This window comes from Nannobrachium achirus (assembly GCF_963921795.1).
Source record: "Nannobrachium achirus genome assembly, chromosome: 24".
NCBI classification, from domain to species: Eukaryota; Metazoa; Chordata; class Actinopteri; order Myctophiformes; family Myctophidae; genus Nannobrachium; species Nannobrachium achirus.
This window is the reverse complement of record NC_137831.1, coordinates 44,715,344-44,737,352: the sequence shown is the minus strand read 5'-3', so window position 1 is coordinate 44,737,352 and position 22,009 is coordinate 44,715,344. Positions and strand designations below refer to the sequence as shown.

Genomic DNA, 22,009 nt, shown 5'->3' with positions numbered 1-22,009 from the left:
AAACATAAAGAATACATTATTTTAGCACAGCATTTTACACTTAAGAACTAAAAGGCCACCCTAAGAGTGCTCTACAATGTGCGTAGATTTTTTCTTAACATAAGAACAAATCACAGCTAAGAAAACATTGGTGTATGCCAAATCTTCTTAAAAAACTTCTTAAAAGGGTCTAAGAACAAATTTCTTCGTAAGAACGTTCGTAAGTAGGTTGGTGAATCGGGCCCAATGAGCCCATCAAATAAACAGTAAGTCATAACCACAAAATACATTAAAGAAGACAGTCAGAGGCCATTTGGCATGAAAGGAAATCACAACTTGGAATATGAAATAATAAATAAGCATTTACAGTAGCTCAACATTTAAACATATTGACTATGCACACGTGTAATGTCTATATGCTAAACTGACCTGTTTGCATTATGACTCGAATGCACCAGCAACAAACACTTTACATGAACTAATTACTATCAGCAACAAATACCATTGCAAAAATGCTGTTTTGACAATAAATCCACTTTCAGTTGGTTATACCCACGTTCTGAGAGCATCTTGCTGAACAGTAGTCGGCAAGCAGACATTTTTTCAGTCTCTGAACTTTGGCTGAAAGGTGTCCGGGATCCAACTCAACTAGTACTTTTTGGAACATCTCAAGACCATATCTGAGGTTCTTGGGGTATCTCAGATTAAAGGCATAGAACAGTCCCAACAGATAGCAGCAGATCCCCAAGATTGTTGAGGGCAGTGATGCCCTTAATCACAATACCTACATCAGTAGGTTCATTCATTGAGTCCTCTTGGTTCTGCAGCAGGTAGATCTTCATCTTCTTCATCATCACCTCCTCTGTCAACTTCTCTTCTACTCTGACAGGTGCACCAGCAGCTTCCTTCCTGCACACATTGTGAAGATAATTGTTTAGAGCTCACTTTCAGGCTAAATGTTACAAGACACACATTGAGCAATCCTAGCTGTCTCCACACATGCAGCCCTGGGCATAATCTTGAATAAGTTGGACCAGACATGCAACGGATGCAACAGCCATTCAGCCAATGTCACAACCTTCTCTGGACATCACTATGCTGTTCCTTTGCATGTGATGGTCTCATCCACGATCACATTAAAACGTCAAAAAAAATATTTTACTAACTTGAAAGTCCTTGATCTTGACACTATCTTCTTCCAGATGGTCGATGAGACATCGGATGATGACCTCTCGTGTTCGTTGATTGGGGATTCCTCTCTGCAGAATAGAAACATAATTATTTGAACAATAAAGAAAAAGTATGACTGCACTTTCATAAACTAACATAAACTTTGGCAATACAATTGTTTCCACAACCCAGTTTTAGCAACGGAAGCTGGGAGACTGTCCTTAGTAGCTATTAAGACATACATTTAGAAATGAATAATCAGGAGAGAGAGTTGCAGGGGATAAAGATGAGTTTAGCATAAATTAATGTAGTAATTATTGTCATTAGCCAGGTGAAATATAATTAAAGCAGTTAGAGTAAATGAAAGTTTCATACCTGAAGTAGAATACTCATTTGTGCCCAAACTGCCCTTCTTGGACTGGAACATGGACAGTAGTTTGGGGGTATAGAAGTCCAACATTGCCATACATTTTGGCTCAAGATTCAGTGTGGTGATCATCCTGAACTTTGCACTAACCTGGAAGACAGAGATGAGGGGAAGAGAGTAAAAAAGAAGACGTGAGATTATAGATCTGGTATTTTCCCCCAGGATAGGGATGCTAGGGTATACAAGTGGTTAACTACAATGACAAGATGTCTGTCACATTCAGGTCTAATTCCTGTAACCATTTCTGTAAACATCTAACAAGGCAGGCCAACTATCCTTGATGTCTGCTGGCTGACAACATCATGTCATCTAATGCTTAATATCTGCAACCCAATTTTACAGGGATATAGTTAATAATAATAATTGTATACTTCAAAAAATAGTGGATATAGCTGATCTACAGCTCACAATCTTGAGCTTGTAAATTGGTCATTTGAGCATTTCTGAAGAAAATAAAAGATAATAATTCAAATAACTGACACCATGTGAGGCTTAGTCAATTTATGATTCCAATAATTACTTGGCCAAACCAAAATCAAGGAATACCGTATAATCATGTTGCTTATTTACTTCATACTTTTTCCAAGTCTTTTACACATGTAATCCTCATTGAACACCATAATAGATACATGTAGATAATATGTATGCCTACCTGTGCATTTTATCTTCATTGTACACACCATTGTATGCAGCTGTGCATAGCTTGTAATAAATGCAAAAAGTCATGACTAGAGGGCTTGCACATTACCCTCACTGTGACCTTAACCCTTAAGTTCTGTTCAGATTCACTACACCTTCGTTCTGTTCGGGTCATTTTGACCCGGTGGATATTTGGTTTAAAAAAAACAACACTAATATAAATTTGAACTTAACAAATCATCATGATACATTGACTTTGACTCAATACCAAACAATTCATATGATATATTTGGTAAATGTTTGCATTTCTGCTTTGCTATATCACATTAAACACTGAAAGAGCTAGGCGTTTTTACTGATTTAGCTGAAATCCATGTAAAAAAAACTACTTCATTTAATACTGGGCAATATTGCTCATGCTTATAGGAAGGGGGGCAGGGTTCGGAATGGGGCTTCGGAAGGGGGGTGTTAGAAGTGGGGGTGACTGTGTGTCTGTGTTTTGGCATAATACTGTGTATTTCTGTGCTTCCGGGTCAAAATGACCCGAACAGCACTTAAGGTTCAAAAAATATGAGGGGGGTGTAGCATGGGTGTAGTGCAAAAATATTTTTTTTACATGTTCATCTCAGAAGAATCTTTAAGGCCAGTGAGTTTCAGGTGGAAACATTTTTAACTTCTACCTTTTTTTTCCAAATGAAAATGTAAAACGGGTCAAAATGACCCGAACAGCACTTAAGGGTTAACTAGCTGCAAACCTTTGTAAAGAACACAAGTTATACCCAATACATTTATGTAGCCTATATGCACAAAGATACAGTAAATCTACTTACCAATATTTGCAAACACTCTCCAGGTCTCTTGTTGAAAAAGATGTGTGCTGCTGCTGCTGCTGCTGCTGTTTGTTGACAGAATGTTCCAGTAGAATTTTCCCATGAACCCTTTTTTTCCCATGAACCCTTGTGTACAATTTTGAATCTTAGTCATATCTACTCAATTGTTTAGGTTGTTGTGAGAGATGAAATATTATTTAGTTGGAATGAATAATAATTAAGGGTCTTTTTAAATTGATCCATATAAGTACTCCATACTCAAATATTATGAAGGAAAATTACCAAAACAAATTGAGTATAATTCATGAATAAAATCAGTTGGTCAAATACTAATTTATTCTCACGAAATTAACTCAAATAATATATGTACATCTCACTCAAAACGAACAGTTGGATTTTTACTCATTTCGTTCGGTGTGACCTACTCAAACAATCACATACATGATATTCAGTGATTTTATTGAGTAAATATAACTTTTTCTAATAGTGCCATATACTCGGCCGCAGAATCATTTCTCAGAGTGTACTATGTCAGTGGTTCTCAAACCTTTTCATGTGAAGGACCCCCAAACTGATATTTATTTGGTCACGGACCCCCATCTCAAAATATCTAGTTCCAGGGACCCCCCATGAGCAAAATTTGAGTTACAAACGTTTGCTTTAAAAATACATACCGTATATTCAAAGATTTGCACACATTTTCACGACTTTTTCAAAAATAGCAGATCTACAAGCTTGCGAGCTTGTATATCTGCTATGTTTCTATAGCTAAACCATTCAATCATTCTAGGCCTAAATGGGTAATATTATCCCTTCCCTGCTCCGTCCACCGCCGGCCGCCAGCACTGTTTCCATCCCTCACCTGTCATTTCCTACCACCTTCCTCTCTGCATGCAATACACAAGAAACAGGATTTATTTTAAAAATATAAATTGCATCTGAGTAATGCTGAGCCATATGCCAGAAGTGATGTTTAAGACCCTGACACACCAAGCCGGAGAGACAGCCGCTGACCTTTGCGTCCACGTCTGAAGACGGGTCTTATGACCCGTCTGATGCCGCGTCAGTGCTTAAATAGCGGTCAAGACGCAGCTTTGCGTTCAGGACGGAGCTGCCGCGGCTCAAGAAGCGATTCTCGGTTTCAATCACGTCTTTGCGTCTTCTAGACGCGAAACCGCGGCTCAAGACGCGATTCTCGGTTTCAATCACGTCTTTTAACCTCAAAGACGCGGCTTGGACACTACAATCGCGTCTTTGATACCAAAGACGGGGCTTGGAATCGCGTCTGGCTGGAACTCGGTGTGGCCGCTAAGGAGACATGTAACCCGCAAAGTCTGCTGTGTGCTGTCCAGCCTGTCCTTGTATCTATTAGATACATTTTAGTATTATTTATTGTCAATGGAACATGCTATATTCTACCATATTGTCGGCATTATAGTGTGTCATAACGTTTTTAGTGCGAAAATATATCTTTTCGTTTCTTTTTTTTTTAGCATTTAAAAAAAAAAGGCAGGTTATATCTGCCTGGATTCATGGCACAGAGCAGAATGTTTAGCTCAGTCGCTAGAGCAGCCGCCCCGTTGACCGGAGGTTGCTGGTTCGATCCCCGCCTCAGTCCCTCTTTATTTCTAAGCACTGTGAAACACGTTTTCTTGCGGCTCCAGACGCGAATCTCGTTTCAATCACGTCTTTGAGCCAAAAGACAGGGCTTGGACCGCGTCTTTGAGCCCAAAGACGGGGCTTGGACACTACAATCGCGTCTTTGGGGGCTTGGACCGCGTCTTTGAGCCCAAAGACGGGGCTTGGACACTACAATCGCGTCTTTGATCCCAAAGACGTGGCTTGGAGGCTACCGCGTCTGGCTGGAACTCGGAGCGGAGTCAAGTTCATTGAAAATAACGGGGCCGTATGTTTTGACGCGGCGCCTCCGTGCGGCCGATGTGTCTAGTGTGTGTTCCCCTTCAGACGTCTGCTGTCTGCTCTCCGTGAAAAAGAAAAAAAGAAAAAGGGTGTCTATTGTATGTATTTTTTGATGGAGAATTCAAATATTACCTTCTTTTTTGCATAGGACAACTCTAACCTGCATCAATTGGTATTTTATAATTGCCAATTGTACCCTATCCATCTAAAAAACAAATTGGATGTCTATTGTAGGTATTTTTTGATGGAGAATTCAAATATGACCTTCTCTTTTACATAGGACAACTCTAACCTGCATCAATTGGTATTTTATAATTGTCAATTGTACCCTATCCATCTAAAAAAACAAATTGGATCTCTATTGTATGTATTTTTTGATGGAAAATTAAAATATTACCTTCTTTTTTAGATAGGACAACTCTAACCTGCATCAATTGGTATTTTATAATTGCCAATAGTACCCTATCAATCTAAAAAAACAAATTGGATCTCTATTGTATGTATTTTTTGATGGAAAATTAAAATATTACCTTCTTTTTTAGATAGGACAACTCTAACCTGCATCAATTGGTGCATCAACCTTCTATCTATCTATCTATCTATCTATCTATCTATCTATCTATCTATCTATCTATCTATTTATACTTCACCTTTAGTCAAGAAGAGAGTTCAGCCTCAGGAACTTGCACACCTGGAACTGTGTCATGACTGTGTCATGGAGCTAAGCAGAACTATGTTAAATACTCACAATGAGTCTGATGGACCAATCAGAGTGGTGGTGGGGGGAGGGATCAACAATAGACAGAAACTGGATAATGCTTTGTTAACTGTCCCACCTAAGTCCCTGCTAGTCTGAACAAATCACCTTCCCTCTCATAACACTACTACTACTACTACTACTACTACTACTACTACTACTACTACTACTACTACTACTACTACTACTACTACATTTATATAAAGCTGCTCTTGCATTTGAATTCAAGTCTGACACAAGTTAAGGTTAACTTAGGTAGTAGTTCATTTTGCTGGCTTTTGTGTGTGAGTGTGTAGGCCCACAAATTATTATAATTGTCTGTCATTAAGTGACTCAAAGGGAGACGTCTAATGGGTGTTTATTATTTTAATATTAACTGTGGGAAGATTATATATATTTTATTTTGCACTTACAGTGTTGTGATATTATTCCTGAAGGAAGAGGGGTATTTTCACAGCCCAGGCTTTGAACCTAAATGCTGTTTACATGCTCTATAAATATTTATTTCTATATAAAACTCAGTTGTGTGGAGTTATTGTGTGCCTTTTCTTGTAGCTAAAGAGTCCATTTGTTCACTAGACATTAAGTCAAGGTTACTATTTTGAGTTGAAGCCAAGTGTTTTATTACTTTGTGGTTTAACATTATTTAAAAGGCAAATTCATTGTTATGGTTACTTTAGAAGACTGCTTTTGCATTCATGAGTTAAAAAGAGAGCCAAGCTAATTCAAAGAGTTAAGTTAAAGGAACACAAAACGTGACTTAACTCACAGCTGCCATTGGACAGACAGTTATAACATACTCTTATCTTTCACAGAACAGACAATTATCATTTATTTTATCTATTTGAGACATGTAGCTGCTCTAGGGGAAATAGAGCATTAATTTGGGATCAGCCTATTCAATTGATAATGACCAATGGGTGCCAGTTTCTAAGTAGTTAAGCATATTACCATAACAATATATGTGGCCTAGACATGGATATTGCCCACTCAACTCGTAATCTACAGAAATGTCCACCACATCACACAGTATAAAACCTAGTAGAGAAATCTGCCTTCTCCTGTATTGTATTAGTGACATTCATTAATAAATAGTAAAATAACAGGACAGAGCAGAACAGGCCTCTGCTGTGTCTTTATTATGGGTGCATTCCAATGCAAATGGATACTCTGGAACAATCTGAAACAATGTATCTTTCCTGTGGCTGTTATAATGAACACAAACAGATCAGAACGTAATTTAACATTAACCAGTTACATTTATCATACAACAATGTAAGGGATGGATTCCTTTCTATTGTGTGAGTTACTTAAATGCTGATCAATATGTGAATCTGGCTCTTATCAGGTGGGTGTTTTCTCTCCCTGTCCTGTGCTGTCCTCAGTTAAACCAAGACAGTGCTGTTGTCACCAATGTGGAAAAAGCTTCAGCTCAATTTATTATCTCAAAGTAGACCAGAAAATACACACAGGAGAGAAACGCTTGTGATCTTTTAGCAAAATACTTCCCACATTGTTCACAGCTGAATGGCTTCTCTCCTGTGTGTATTTTCTGGTCTACTTTGAGATAATAAATTGAGCTGAAGCTTTTTCCACATTGGTGACAACAGCACTGTCTTGGTTTAACTGAGGACAGCACAGGACAGGGAGAGAAAACACCCACCTGATAAGAGCCAGATTCACATATTGATCAGCATTTAAGTAACTCACACAATAGAAAGGAATCCATCCCTTACATTGTTGTATGATAAATGTAACTGGTTAATGTTAAATTACGTTCTGATCTGTTTGTGTTCATTATAACAGCCACAGGAAAGATACATTGTTTCAGATTGTTCCAGAGTATCCATTTGCATTGGAATGCACCCATAATAAAGACACAGCAGAGGCCTGTTCTGCTCTGTCCTGTTATTTTACTATTTATTAATGAATGTCACTAATACAATACAGGAGAAGGCAGATTTCTCTACTAGGTTTTATACTGTGTGATGTGGTGGACATTTCTGTAGATTACGAGTTGAGTGGGCACTATCCATGTCTAGGCCACATATATTGTTATGGTAATATGCTTAACTACTTAGAAACTGGCACCCATTGGTCATTATCAATTGAATAGGCTGATCCCAAATTAATGCTCTATTTCCCCTAGAGCAGCTACATGTCTCAAATAGATAAAATAAATGATAATTGTCTGTTCTGTGAAAGATAAGAGTATGTTATAACTGTCTGTCCAATGGCAGCTGTGAGTTAAGTCACGTTTTGTGTTCCTTTAACTTAACTCTTTGAATTAGCTTGGCTCTCTTTTTAACTCATGAATGCAAAAGCAGTCTTCTAAAGTAACCATAACAATGAATTTGCCTTTTAAATAATGTTAAACCACAAAGTAATAAAACACTTGGCTTCAACTCAAAATAGTAACCTTGACTTAATGTCTAGTGAACAAATGGACTCTTTAGCTACAAGAAAAGGCACAAAATAACTCCACACAACTGAGTTTTATATAGAAATAAATATTTATAGAGCATGTAAACAGCATTTAGGTTCAAAGCCTGGGCTGTGAAAATACCCCTCTTCCTTCAGGAATAATATCACAACACTGTAAGTGCAAAATAAAATATATATAATCTTCCCACAGTTAATATTAAAATAATAAACACCCATTAGACGTCTCCCTTTGAGTCACTTAATGACAGACAATTATAATAATTTGTGGGCCTACACACTCACACACAAAAGCCAGCAAAATGAACTACTACCTAAGTTAACCTTAACTTGTGTCAGACTTGAATTCAAATGCAAGAGCAGCTTTATATAAATGTAGTAGTAGTAGTAGTAGTAGTAGTAGTAGTAGTAGTAGTAGTAGTAGTAGTAGTGTTATGAGAGGGAAGGTGATTTGTTCAGACTAGCAGGGACTTAGGTGGGACAGTTAACAAAGCATTATCCAGTTTCTGTCTATTGTTGATCCCTCCCCCCACCACCACTCTGATTGGTCCATCAGACTCATTGTGAGTATTTAACATAGTTCTGCTTAGCTCCATGACACAGTCATGACACAGTTCCAGGTGTGCAAGTTCCTGAGGCTGAACTCTCTTCTTGACTAAAGGTGAAGTATAGATAGATAGATAGATAGATAGATAGATAGATAGATAGATAGATATAGATATAGATATAGATAGATAGATAGATAGATAGATAGATAGATAGATAGATAGAAGGTTGATGCACCAATTGATGCAGGTTAGAGTTGTCCTATCTAAAAAAGAAGGTAATATTTTAATTTTCCATCAAAATATACATACAATAGAGATCCAATTTGTTTTTTTAGATGGATAGGGTACAATTGACAATTATAAAATACCAATTGATGCAGGTTAGAGTTGTCCTATGCAAAAAAGAAGGTCATATTTGAATTCTCCATCAAAAAATACCTACAATAGACATCCAATTTGTTTTTTAGATGGATAGGGTACAATTGGCAATTATAAAATACCAATTGATGCAGGTTAGAGTTGTCCTATGCAAAAAAGAAGGTAATATTTGAATTCTCCATCAAAAAATACATACAATAGACACCCTTTTTTTTTTTTTTTTCACGGAGAGCAGACAGCAGACGTCTGAAGGGGAACACACACTAGACACATCGGCCGCACGGAGGCGCCGCGTCAAAACATACGGCCCGTTATTTTCAATGAACTTGACTCCGCTCCGAGTTCCAGCCAGACGCGGTAGCCTCCAAGCCACGTCTTTGGGATCAAAGACGCGATTGTAGTGTCCAAGCCCCGTCTTTGGGCTCAAAGACCCGGTCCAAGCCCCCAAAGACACGATTGTAGTGTCCAAGCCCCGTCTTTGGGCTCAAAGACGCGGTCCAAGCCCTGTCTTTTGGCTCAAAGACGTGATTGAAACGAGATTCGCGTCTGGAGCCGCAAGAAAACGTGTTTCACAGTGCTTAGAAATAAAGAGTGACTGAGGCGGGGATCGAACCAGCAACCTCCGGTCAACGGGGCGGCCGCTCTAGCGACTGAGCTAAACGTTCTGCTCTGTGCCATGAATCCAGGCAGATATAACCTGCCTTTTTTTTTTTAATGCTAAAAAAAAAAGAAACGAAAAGATATATTTTCACACTAAAAACGTTATGACACACTATAATGCCGACAATATGGTAGAATATAGCATGTTCCATTGACAATAAATAATACTAAAATGTATCTAATAGATACAAGGACAGGCTGGACAGCACACAGCAGACTTTGCGGGTTACATGTCTCCTTAGCGGCCACACCGAGTTCCAGCCAGACGCGATTCCAAGCCCCGTCTTTGGTATCAAAGACGCGATTGTAGTGTCCAAGCCGCGTCTTTGAGGTTAAAAGACGTGATTGAAACCGAGAATCGCGTCTTGAGCCGCGGTTTCGCGTCTAGAAGACGCAAAGACGTGATTGAAACCGAGAATCGCGTCTTGAGCCGCGGCAGCTCCGTCCTGAACGCAAAGCTGCGTCTTGACCGCTATTTAAGCACTGACGCGGCATCAGACGGGTCATAAGACCCGTCTTCAGACGGGACGCAGTCTTCCACGGTTCTTGCTGACTTGCAAGAACTAAATGGCGTCTGATCAGATGACTGAATGAATGCACTTTGAATGTGTTGTGGGATAAAATATCACATAGGCCTACAGTATATCTTCTTTACAAAGATTAGTGTGGCATGGCACCAGGCTGGAATGATATGAGACAGATATGAATTGGCCTTTCTCTGAATTGAGCAATCAAATAAAAAAAATTATAATGCCAAGAAAAACTAGCAGTGGGTTACGTTCCACAATATATAATGGATAGTAGTAGGAGGAGGCTTGTCAGTGTACACTGTGTACAGTATTTAACTTTTTCACCCTTATCAAGCTGGCAATTAGGCTTAAAGATCAGGAAGTATGAAAAGCCATAGACTTTACAGTTATGTAGGAGTCGTTTCAGAATTAAGGTTACAACTTATTGAGCATACAGTTTAAATGTGTTGCTAGTACAGGTGGGCTACTTTTTTTAATTCAGTAACTCAGTTACCGTTACTACATGGTGCGTTACTCCGTTATTTTGCGTTATTTAATGCAACTAGAGCTGAGATGAATCTTCCAGTGTGTCCACTCCACTCACAAGCAGGCAGAGGGGAGACGAGACACCGACACGAATACACTTACAGTAGCTGACTTTTCCCGTCCGCAGCGTGCGGTGGACAGCTGTGTGTCTATAGGCTATTTTAGGTTATTTAGGTCTAGCTTATATCTTATATAGGCTAATAGGCCTACATTGCTCCTTTCGGAACCTCTCCCTCCGCTGCTATGCAGCTCCCCATTGTCGATCATCGATAAAGTGAGTGAAGGCTACACTTTGTACAACTTAATTGAAACACATAACAATCATGTTCAAACTGCATGAATTTGTTAGACATGCCAAACTACTTTACAATGAGGTCCTTTCCCAACAACACAGCTGTATCACTCAGGTGTGCTCTGGCCTACAGTAAAAAATATTATAGTTACATAAAATAATCTGCGTCAATGTCATATCAACTTTTAAATTAGCCTATACATTTGTACTGTATCTTATCTGATATGCACCTTGCACCTCTGCATAGGTCACTGATAAAAACACATTGCATTATGTTATAAATATGGACTCAAGGTTGACTGTTTCACTGTTACATTAAAAACATAAATTTGACTATACGGAGGTATGCAGGTATGTACAGTACTCAAATGGTAAATATGAATTACTATTAATTGGAGTCAAGTTAAATCAATGTTTCAAAACTATTAACATATAACGCACTTTTAGAATGTGGGTTTTTTGTCATTACGTTTTTCTTTGAGGACTTCGAGGGCCTGATTGAGATGGTCAAAGGGCCGGGTCCGGCCCCCGGGCTGCATGTTGCCCATGTGTGTTTTAAAGTCACATGACCATGTCAACACAGCTGTCTGAAATGAGTGATCGCATTGACTGTTTCTGATTGGTTGTTTGTACCAGTGGAAATGTATTTAGTGTTTGTCAGCCACAAGTGATGAAGTGAATTTAGCTTGACATTTCGGTCTCACGACCGAAGCGTTGCTTTTAACAAAATTACCTCTGGAACGTGCACATGGCAGTGTGCACACAATGGCACTGGAAACCTGTGCTAGAGACCTTCGACATTTGCGGGCTTGTCTTCTGTGCTCTCTTGTGAAGGTAAATTGCACTGCGAGGCGTTGTGTGCTTGTAGATCTGCTGTTTTCACTACTTTTGTGCAACAGCCTTGTATGATGAAGCAGGGCTTTACTTTGCGAAAGAACATACACATTTGAAACTTGGAGATACGAGGTTTCCACCCGACAAAGACGATATCTACAAGCTCACAATGAGCACTGTGAGAAGCACAGTGCTTGAGTAAATGTACTTAGTTTAAAGGTGATACACCATGAAAATTCACTTTTCCTATTTTAAAACCTTTTTTTTGGGGTCCCACTAGCTCCTTCTATCCTCACAAAGTCCCATTTCAGACCGTTGTGTCTTTCTCTGGTTTTGGGAAGGTGGAGGTTAAAAGAACCACAGGTTCTCAAAACAGGCTGTCCAGATTTGCTGCCGTTTGTGACGTCATAAACGGCCGTTTTTGAAGATTTTTTTATTTTTATTTTTTTCAAAAATATTCTTTTTTTTGGGGGGGGGGGGGGGGGGGGGGGGGGGGGCGCAGTTCAAGCGCCAAAGGTGGTACTGCAGCTGAAAATGCTCTGAGAGCCATTCAAAAATGAGAGGCTCTCTATTCAGGAGTGGTAGTTTAGCCTCAAACCTTTTGAAAAACGTTTTTGGGACATAAACAATATGACAAATACTTTTTAAATGCATGGTGTTCACCTTAACCCTTAAGTTCTGTTCAGATTCACTACACCTTCGTTCTGTTCGGGTCATTTTGACCCGGGGGGTATTTGGTTTAAAAAAAACAACACTAATATAAATGTTAACTTAACAAATCATCATGATACATTGACTTTGACTCAATACCAAACAATTCATATGATATATATGGTAAATGTTTGCATTCTTGCTTTGCTATATCACATTAAACACTGAAAGAGCTAGGCGTTTTTAATGATTTAGCTGAAATTCATGTAAAAAAACTACTTTATTTAATACTGGGCAATATTGCTCATGCTTATAGGACAAAATGAAAATCAGACAATATTTTTATGAACAACATGCCCATTAATTGAATACTTGTGGTTCAACAGGACATCATTCTCACATAGAGCTGAACACACATGTGAACACACATGAACGTCACATATGAATATACACTTGAACGTATACACTAGGACAGAGGTTTTCAAACACTTTGGTCTCAGGGCACCCCTGTAAACAACATTTTCATCCACAGCACCCCTGAAATACAGTGTTACTTTACAGCACCTTATGTTTATGTAAAATAATGTAAAATTTCCCCTAAGATAGCAAGGAAAACTTCAGATAAGTGAGGTGTGAGGGGTGAGGAGGGGAGGGGTGAGGGGTGAGGAGGGGAGGGGTGAGGGGTGAGGAGGGGAGGGGTGAGGAGGAGAGGGGGTGAAGGTGTGGGGGGGTGAGGGCGATAGGAGGGGGGAGGGGGGGAAGGAGGTGACTGTGTGTCTGTGTTAGTATACATGCTTTCTTTTATTTCTGTGCATCTGGGGTGGTGGGGGGGGGTGTGGGAGGGAGGTGGGGGGGGGGGGGGTTGGGTTGGGGGGTTTGGAGGGGAGGGGGTAAGGGCGAGGTGAGGGGGGTTGGAGGGGTGGAAGGGGTTAGGGGGTGATTGTGTATCTGTGTTTGTACATGATTCCTTGCATTTCTGTGCATCAGGGGTTAAGTGTGGGGAGGGGGGGGGGGGTGCGGAAAGGGGGGGGGGGTTCGGAATGGGGCTTCGGAAGGGGGGTGTTAGAAGTGGGGGTGACAAGTGGGGGTGACTGTGTGTCTCTGTTTTGGCATAATACTGTGTATTTCTGTGCATCTGTGCTTCCGGGTCAAAATGACCCGAACAGCACTTAAGGTTCAAAAAATATGAGGGGGGTGTAGCATGGGTGTAGTGCAAAAATATTTTTTTTACATGTTCATCTCAGAAGAATCTTTAAGGCCAGTGAGTTTCAGGTGGAAACAATGTAAACTTCTACCTTTTTTTTTTAAATGAAAATGTAAAACGGGTCAAAATGACCCGAACAGCACTTAAGGGTTAAGTTAGTTACTTCACCACTGGTCTGGCTTGTACATGTTTGTCATGAAAGCCTATGGCTTGTTTCCATTGGTGTCCTTTTGTACTCGATACATCCTCCTTGCTTGCTTCCTTTCTTTCAAGAAAATACGAATTATTTAACTGTCAAGTACATGTTATACATAGAGTATCATTACTATAACAATGTTGCCTTATGATCACAAGAATTTTACATCAAACTGCATTACAACACCACAAATAATTTAGGTGTTCCCATGATATAGAATGCGTGGGTACTTAATTCCTTGCAGCATATATCATATGATATTTCTATTATTTTATGTTAAGCAGAACCCCCATTCTGACTATCCCCTTTGATAACTTCTACTATTATCCTGAAGGAATCATATTAGTTTGTATTTTAATTATTTCATGTCTTGTGTTATATCTTCATTTATCAGACCATTGATCAATTCGAGGGTGATGGCTGTGACAACTGTGAGTCATATCTTCAAATGAAGGGGAACCGGGAGATGGTATACGAATGCACAAGTTCCGCATTTGATGGGTAAGGACCGTATGTTTGTTTTCTCAGTGTATTGATTCATTATGACTTTCTATTGTCAACCAATACTGTATATTTTGTGTATTCAGAGTCGTTGCAATGATGAGCCCTGACGACAGCTGGGTGGCTAGATGGCAGAGAATCAGTGAGTATTTTTTGCACAATGGCTCAATCACAACAAGATTGGGAGAAGGAGTCGATGAAACTTTGCCTTAATTATTTTGATAATTGAGGAATTACTCTGCTCATGTCATGACTATCCATAATGTTTTGTTCTGCAACCTTCCATTAACAAAAGTAAATGGAAAAACACGAACATGCTCAATTAAACCTGAATCCAGAAGTTATGCACGAACGCCTACTGAGTGTCAAAAGACTATACTTTCTGGCCTTGACAGCCCATACATCCAAACAGAAAAGTCCTATCTGATTGCATTCAATTACGTTAAATGATGTTAAACTCACTTTGCGCATACCCTCTATAGCAGACCTGGGCATTGTGCGGCCCGGGGGCCGTACGCGGCCCTTTGGTTCACTCTGACCGGCCCTTGTAGGGTTAATGGCAAATTACAAAATAAACACATTTTCTCATTTTACCTCATGCATGGACTAAAGCTGAATTTCTTTTATTTTTACATTTTTTATTCACGTACATATGGACGCAATGCGTACATCAGCACGTGTGTGTGATCATTGGATCTTGTCTCAATAACACCTTCCTTACCATACCCATCAAAAATGTCTAAAGTGTCTAAAAAAACGCCAAATGCCGGGTTTTCAACAAAAATTGGACTGCTTGGTATTTTTTTTACTGAAGTCGGAGGTAAAGTCGTGTGTTTAGTTTGCGGGGAGCACATCTTGCGGGGAACACTGCCTTTTGGCCCGGCCCTCCACAATATTCTTTGTTGTTCATGTGGCCCCATGGAAAAAATAATTGCCCACCCCTGCTCTATAGGATAATTAACAAATATTAATGTGTAATATTTATATAAGGTAATTAACAATGTATTATGTTATTTAACACAAAATCTTTTGCAGATTTTCATTCAGTTACAGTCACAGTGCAGGGACTGAGTAACATTATCAAGCATTATATTCCAGTACATTCATGAGTGTCCTTGTTGGGTTCTATATTCAGTCCATTTCTCCTGTCTCTTCCAATCTCAAGTTATGAGTTAGTTTGTGCATCACAAATATATCGTCGTTGTCGGGTGGAAACCTCGCATGTCCAAAACCGTTTGTTTTGTATTTATTATTTTAAAAATGATTTGAAGTAGTGAAAATAGCCGATCTACAAGCACACAACGCCTCGCACTGCGAGGCGTTGTGTGCTTGTAGATCGGCTGTTTTCACTAGTTTTGTGCGACCGTCTTGTACGATGAAGCAGGGCTTTACTTCACGAAAAAAAGTACAAATTTGAAACTTGGAGATATGAGGTTTCTGCCCAACAGTGACAATATAATGTGGTGTTTTACTGATGTCTACCAACTTGAACCAGGACAATTTCTAATTCTAATATCCAATCTTTTTTTTTTGCTGATCGATCAGCGCCGACTACTCAAACTCATTTCAGGTCACAGACCTACCTGATTGGGCAAAGAGCTTGGGCATAATTATGCATTCCTAAAATAAAATGTATAAATTGTAGATAAAGTCTTCAAAGTACTTTGATTGCTATCAATGACATGTTGGTGCCATGGCATTGGTCTGAAATGTCATTGTTCCTACATCCCATTAGTTAGAATCTGGTGATGTTAACCTGGTGAAAAATACTATGCCTAAACCTAACCTCAGTAAAACTATGCCTAAACCTAACCCACACCCTAACCTCAGTAAAACTACCTCAGTAAAACTATATGCCTAAACCTAACCCTAAAACCTAACCCTAACAAAATTCGGACTAATGAGATGTAGGACTAATGAGATTTTTGACTTATTCTTACTCATGTAAGAGGCTTGGTTTTGAAGTAGAATGTCTTATTTGACTGCCAGTGTTGCTTATTCTGTGTCCCTGTCATTATACTGCAGGCAACTTCAAGCCAGGTGTTTATGCTGTGACAGTTACTGGACGGCTAAATCCAGGTAGGCTATCCAGTTGTAATAAAATAAAATGTAAACACGCATGTACACATTCACCCTAACAGGGGCGTCAATTGGGTATGACAGGGGTATGCAGCTGCCATACCCTGGGTTCAGGGGGAAAAAGTTACTTTTAAATATAAATCCATGAATGTCTCTTTGTCTATCTGTGCTGGTTATTATGTTGTTAAATTACAGTAAAATTACTACAAATGCAACATTTAACAAAATTCTCACTTTAACAAGGTATTATAATTATATTCTCTATACTTACTGTGGAAGGAATGAGTGAGTGAACGGTGAACGCAGTAGGACGTCGGGCCCCGCCAGGCTAACGTTTAGCTGCACTTGAACAACCGTTCCAGGCTGCCATATCCAGCCCAAGAAACCTTAGAAACGGAGGAAAAAATTAAATGTACTTCTTAAAATAAATGTATCATGCCTTTTGCTAAGGTATCGGCAACATGACTGGTGTCTTGCACGCGCGCCTTCGCGTGCGTGCAAGACACCAGTCATGTTGCCATACCTTAGCTTTTTCTGAACTGACGCCACTGCACCCTAAACATTACACTGTTCTACCATAATTATTTCTTGTTCATTTACTTTTGACAGGTGTGGTGAGAGAGCTGAAAAGCAGAGGACTAATCTACAAATCCAGAGATACTTCAGTGCAGTGAAGTCATAAGCTTGGGGTCTCCCAGCTTATGTTGGTGATTGGTTGCATCCACACCTGCTGCAATACCAATTCCAGTAGTAAATGTTCTTTTTACTAAAAGCAACTGCAGACTGCGTTTGAATTTCAAAAGCTGCATATAATTAAAACAATTTGTGGTTAATAAACATGTTTTAATAAGAAGATTCTGTCTTGAAACTTTGTAAGGAGCAATTCACAAAAAGACAAAGCTACACTGATTTAGTCAGTTGTCAATCGATATCCACAGAAATATTCATGCATGTCTCGCATGAACTGTGTGCTTAGTCACGTTCCACCACTGAATATAAGTTACGTATTGCTGACCCATGACTCACACTAAGGCCTCTGTGTATAAACACAGAGATTGGCTGGGCTGGCCAGGCTATTTCCCATAAGGCTGGTGGAGGGGGGTCTATTATAGTGAGTGCAGATTGAAATGTGGACGGTGCAGTGAGGTTGCAGCCTTGCAGGGGGTTTGAAATGAGGAAGAGAGGCTTATGTGACAGGGAAGCAGCGTGGAAGTGATACCGTCTTTATATGAACACATTAAAGTGGCTGCAGGGAGAGCGGAGATGAAATGATGGTGGAGTTAACCCTTCATGAGCTCGCACGCACACGCGAGCACGCGCGCACACACACTCACACTCTATGGATTGTTCAATAAACATATAGATTTAAGAAAATGATTATTATGAAAGGTATAACAGTCGCAAGAATGGAGCTGAGGTACCTGTGGTCAAATATACAGCAGGTGCAAATTAGGGCATTAACGACTTGTGATTTTTGCAAGTCGACTCGACTCAGTAAAAAGTTGACTTGAAGTCGACTTTATGGTTTGATGACGTCATTGCATCACGCACGACCCCCCCCCCCCCCAATTATTTTGGAGGGGTCCCCAGATGATTAACTTAATGTGAAACATTGTTTTCTCACTCAACTGTAAACAAACCAACATGAAGTTTAAGTGTATAGAGGGTATCTGCACATTTCTAAAGTGCCAATTTAAGGACTTTTTAATACGTCTAAAATGGCGAATTAAACATTGTCCAAATTGTCAAATATATAGAGGCAGACATTGTGAAAATAGCCAATCTACATGCTCACAGTTGTGAGCAGTTGTGAGCATGTAGATCGGCTATTTTCACAATAGAACGTTTATTCAGGGTTTTTTTCAACTTCGACTTTCTCTGGTGGGAGTCGACTTGTGTAAGGAAGTCGACTCGACTTGTGTAATGAAGTCGACTTTATGCCCTAGTGCAGATATACAGTTAGTCCTCACTGTTGTGCTTATTATCAAACAAACATACAAATGTAGGAGGATACTGCATGTGTGCAAAACAGTAGGCTACACAAGAAACAATAGATTATTCATGGTAAATTAACAAATGTGGATAGGGTGTTATTCACTTTACTGACCTTCCATCACAATGCAGAAGTTACGAATCACCTTTATTTTATCACTTTCGATATTGTGTAAATGTTGGAGCTAATGAAAAGAAATGACTTAATAGTCATTGTTTAATCATGTTAACCATCGTTTCCTCCACCGGATCCTTTTCATTTCATCCCTCAGATTTCTATCACACTCCACTTGTAAAGGAAATGAGCTTCTCTTAAAGGGGAAAGGGTACTGAAGCACAATTTGAAAGATTGCTCCAGTGATCGTGGATGATAACATTAATTCTATAGTCTCTAGATTTGTGTCAATGAGCCACTTGGATATTTTAGGGGCATTTAATCAACTTGTCCAAAGCCACTTGGTATGAAAGTATCGACTTCAGTGTGTTGTGTTTAAAGGACAACTTTGTTTTTTTACAACAAGGGTTCATATTTTAGGAAGTAATTAAAGAATATAAAAGATGACAGTTAAAATGTTTTCATTTACTCCTTTCTATCGTTTTAGAGATTTTAATTATTTTGATTTCAGTGGCTGGGGGCATGCGTACAAGTGGCTAAATATGTATTTTTACACAGAATAAGCCCATTCCCAAGATGCACCACAATCTTTCATGGGCAGATGTGACTTCTGGGGTAACTGTAAATAGCAATAAAGAAATTGCAGGCTTATTGTGTCTAAAAAGACATATTTAGCCACTTGTACACATGCCCCCATGCGTACGCATGCCCCACGTTTTAGCACGCTAAACGTGCTAAAACGATAGAACGAAGTAAATGAAAACATTTTACCACTCACTTTTTCTTTTCTCTAATTACAATCTAAAATATGAACCCTTGTTGTAAAAAAACAAAGTTGTCCTTTAAGATGAGATAAGATTTAAGATACAAGATAAGATAAGATTTTTTTTAAAATAACCATCCCTTACAGTTGATATTTCATTCACAAATTGTTCCTCAGGATTACTAAAGGGGGTCCTCCAAATCTTTGTGTGATAAACCTTTTTGCTCCTTTTTTACATTAACCACTTGACCATATTATGAGAACTTTAGCCAAAAATAGAAGATATACAAGCTTGTTGATCGGCTATTATCGGCTATTTTGCTTTGGTGTAGAGGGGAAAAAAGAGCACACTAAGTACAGAGTGAAAGGTCAAAAGCGTATGGTTCAAAAGTATGGTTCAAATGGTTAAATATCTGAAAACACATATTGACATGAATCCAAAATACATGGATGATCGTGCTGTCAAACGACGAAACTATGGAATCTATGAAAAGATTGTGGGGGTCCCTGCTTCATCTCTCTCTCTCTCTCTCGACTAAGGGGTCCTTGGCCTGAAAACGTTGAAGACTCCTGTTTTAGGGTATCTAGTCAGACATCTGCTACGTCCACCCAGCACCCTCCCTGCAGTTGACCTCGACTGGCCTTTCATCGGTGGACCAATCTAAACACAATTTAATAAACCCTGAGTTCAGTGAGTTCAAACAAAGGGTCAAACTCGTTCTTCTGCTATACCAGGGGTCTTCAACGTTTTAAGACCAAGGACCCCTTAGTTGAGAGAGAGATGAAGCAGGGACCCCCACAACCTTATCATACATTTCATGTAGTTTCATCGTTTGACATCACTATCATCAGTGTATTTTGGATTCAGTCATTTCATGTTTTCAGATATTTAACCACTTGAACTGTCAATACTTAAAAAACCTGACCTTTCACTCTGTACTTAGTCTGCTCTTTTTTCCCCTCTACACCAAACCTCGTTGCCGAAAATAGCCGATCTACAAGCTCACAACGCCTCGCACCGCGAGGCGTTGTGAGCTTGTAGATCTGCTATTTTGTAGATCTGCTATTTTGGCTAAAGTTCTCAGAATATGGACACTAGGGTTCAAGTGGTTAATATAAAAAAGGAGAAACAAGTGCTTATCACGCAAAGCTTTGGAGGACCCCCAGTAGTAACTCAGAGGACCCCCTAGGGGTCCCGGACCCACTGTTGAAGACCCCTTACCGAAGGCCTTAAAGGAGTGTAAATCCCTATCGTCCTTTAAAATCGCCCCGGAAAAAAACACTTACAGGCCGCAGCCACTCGTAACTGTTAAAAACAAAACTAACCCAGCCTTACCCTCACCCTGACCCTTCTATTGTAAATATCTACTGTATATATTTTCCTGTTTTCTTTCATTTCTTTTCTGACTATCTACTCTACTGCATAGTAATGTGTTCTATCTATTAAGTGGTTTCCTGTGTAAATAAGCCAAGTGCTTTCTAGGATCTCCTTTTAGTTGACCTTACAGGGCCTCCAAAGAGTCCTGGATTGATATTTTCCGTCACTACCTCACCGTGCTGGGAGTGGCCTGGGACACTGTACGTGAAACTGTACCTTTTTCTATGCAAACCTCTAATACAGTCTTCAATCAATGGCTCTGTACATGAGTTGACCCCCTCCCCTCCTCTCCCCTCCCACCATCCCCCACACGCACGCACGTGTGTGTGCGCGCACACACACACACACACACACACACACACACACACACACACACACACACACACACACACACACACACACAGCCAGCCAGCCAGCCAGCCAGCCAGCCAGCCAGCCAGCCAGCCAGCCAGCCAGCCAGCCAGCCAGCCAGCCAGCCAGCGCTGGGCTGAATTTCCAGCAGAAGTGCTACATAAGAAAGTGGTCATGCAGCTTCAATGCATTGTCTATGGAAAGGATTGACCGCTGCTTTCCCCACCGCGGCAGGAGGAGGAGCTATCAAAAAAGCAGAGCATTAAAGTTGAAAAAAGGTTAACATTGATGCTATACCAAGGGATGGATTACTGTAGAGCTTGTAGGTCAGCTATTCTCAGCCAGGGTTTTTTGCACGCTGCCAGCTAAGCCAAGGAAGTAAATCCCTGAATATTTGTTACATTTGTTTGTTTGCTCTTACTTTTTATTTTTCACACTGTACGGGCCAGACACATGTCATCAATATGACGTCATTGGACAGCATAACTTACTCTGCCTTGCTGGCACAGCGTTTCATTCTATTGAACTGGGAAAATATTTGTCCTCCTTCCTTTAGTCCAGGGTTCCCCAATAGGCGGCCCGCGGGCCATTTGCAGCCCGCGGGGGGCTGCTGTCTGGCCCACACCAACCCCAGTAATAATGGTGGTATAAGAGCAGCAACAACACTAGTATATCGTCGTTGTTGGGTGGAAACCTTGTGTCTCCAAATGTATGTTCTTTCGCAAAGTAAAGCCCTGCTTCATCATACAAGGCTGTCGCACAAAAGTAGTGAAAACAGCTGATCTTAATGTTTACATTTTAGATATTGCACTGTAAGGGTACTCATATGTTGCTGGATTATGCGGTGC

The 22,009-nt window shown here is 39.9% G+C and overlaps 1 protein-coding gene across 1 annotated transcript; it reads left to right on the top strand.

Moving 5' to 3' along the window:
- Positions 1 to 11,862: 11,862 nt before the first annotated feature.
- LOC308280325 (transcription elongation factor SPT4-like) lies at positions 11,863 to 17,236 on the top strand (the record flags this gene model as incomplete). Its single annotated transcript, XM_080720587.1, has 5 exons — positions 11,863 to 11,931; positions 14,377 to 14,483; positions 14,570 to 14,625; positions 16,509 to 16,562; positions 17,172 to 17,236. The coding sequence occupies 5 exons, from the start codon at positions 11,863 to 11,865 to the stop codon at positions 17,234 to 17,236; spliced, it is 351 nt and encodes a 116-aa protein (XP_080576713.1).
- Between the last annotated feature and the right edge of the window lie 4,773 nt (positions 17,237 to 22,009).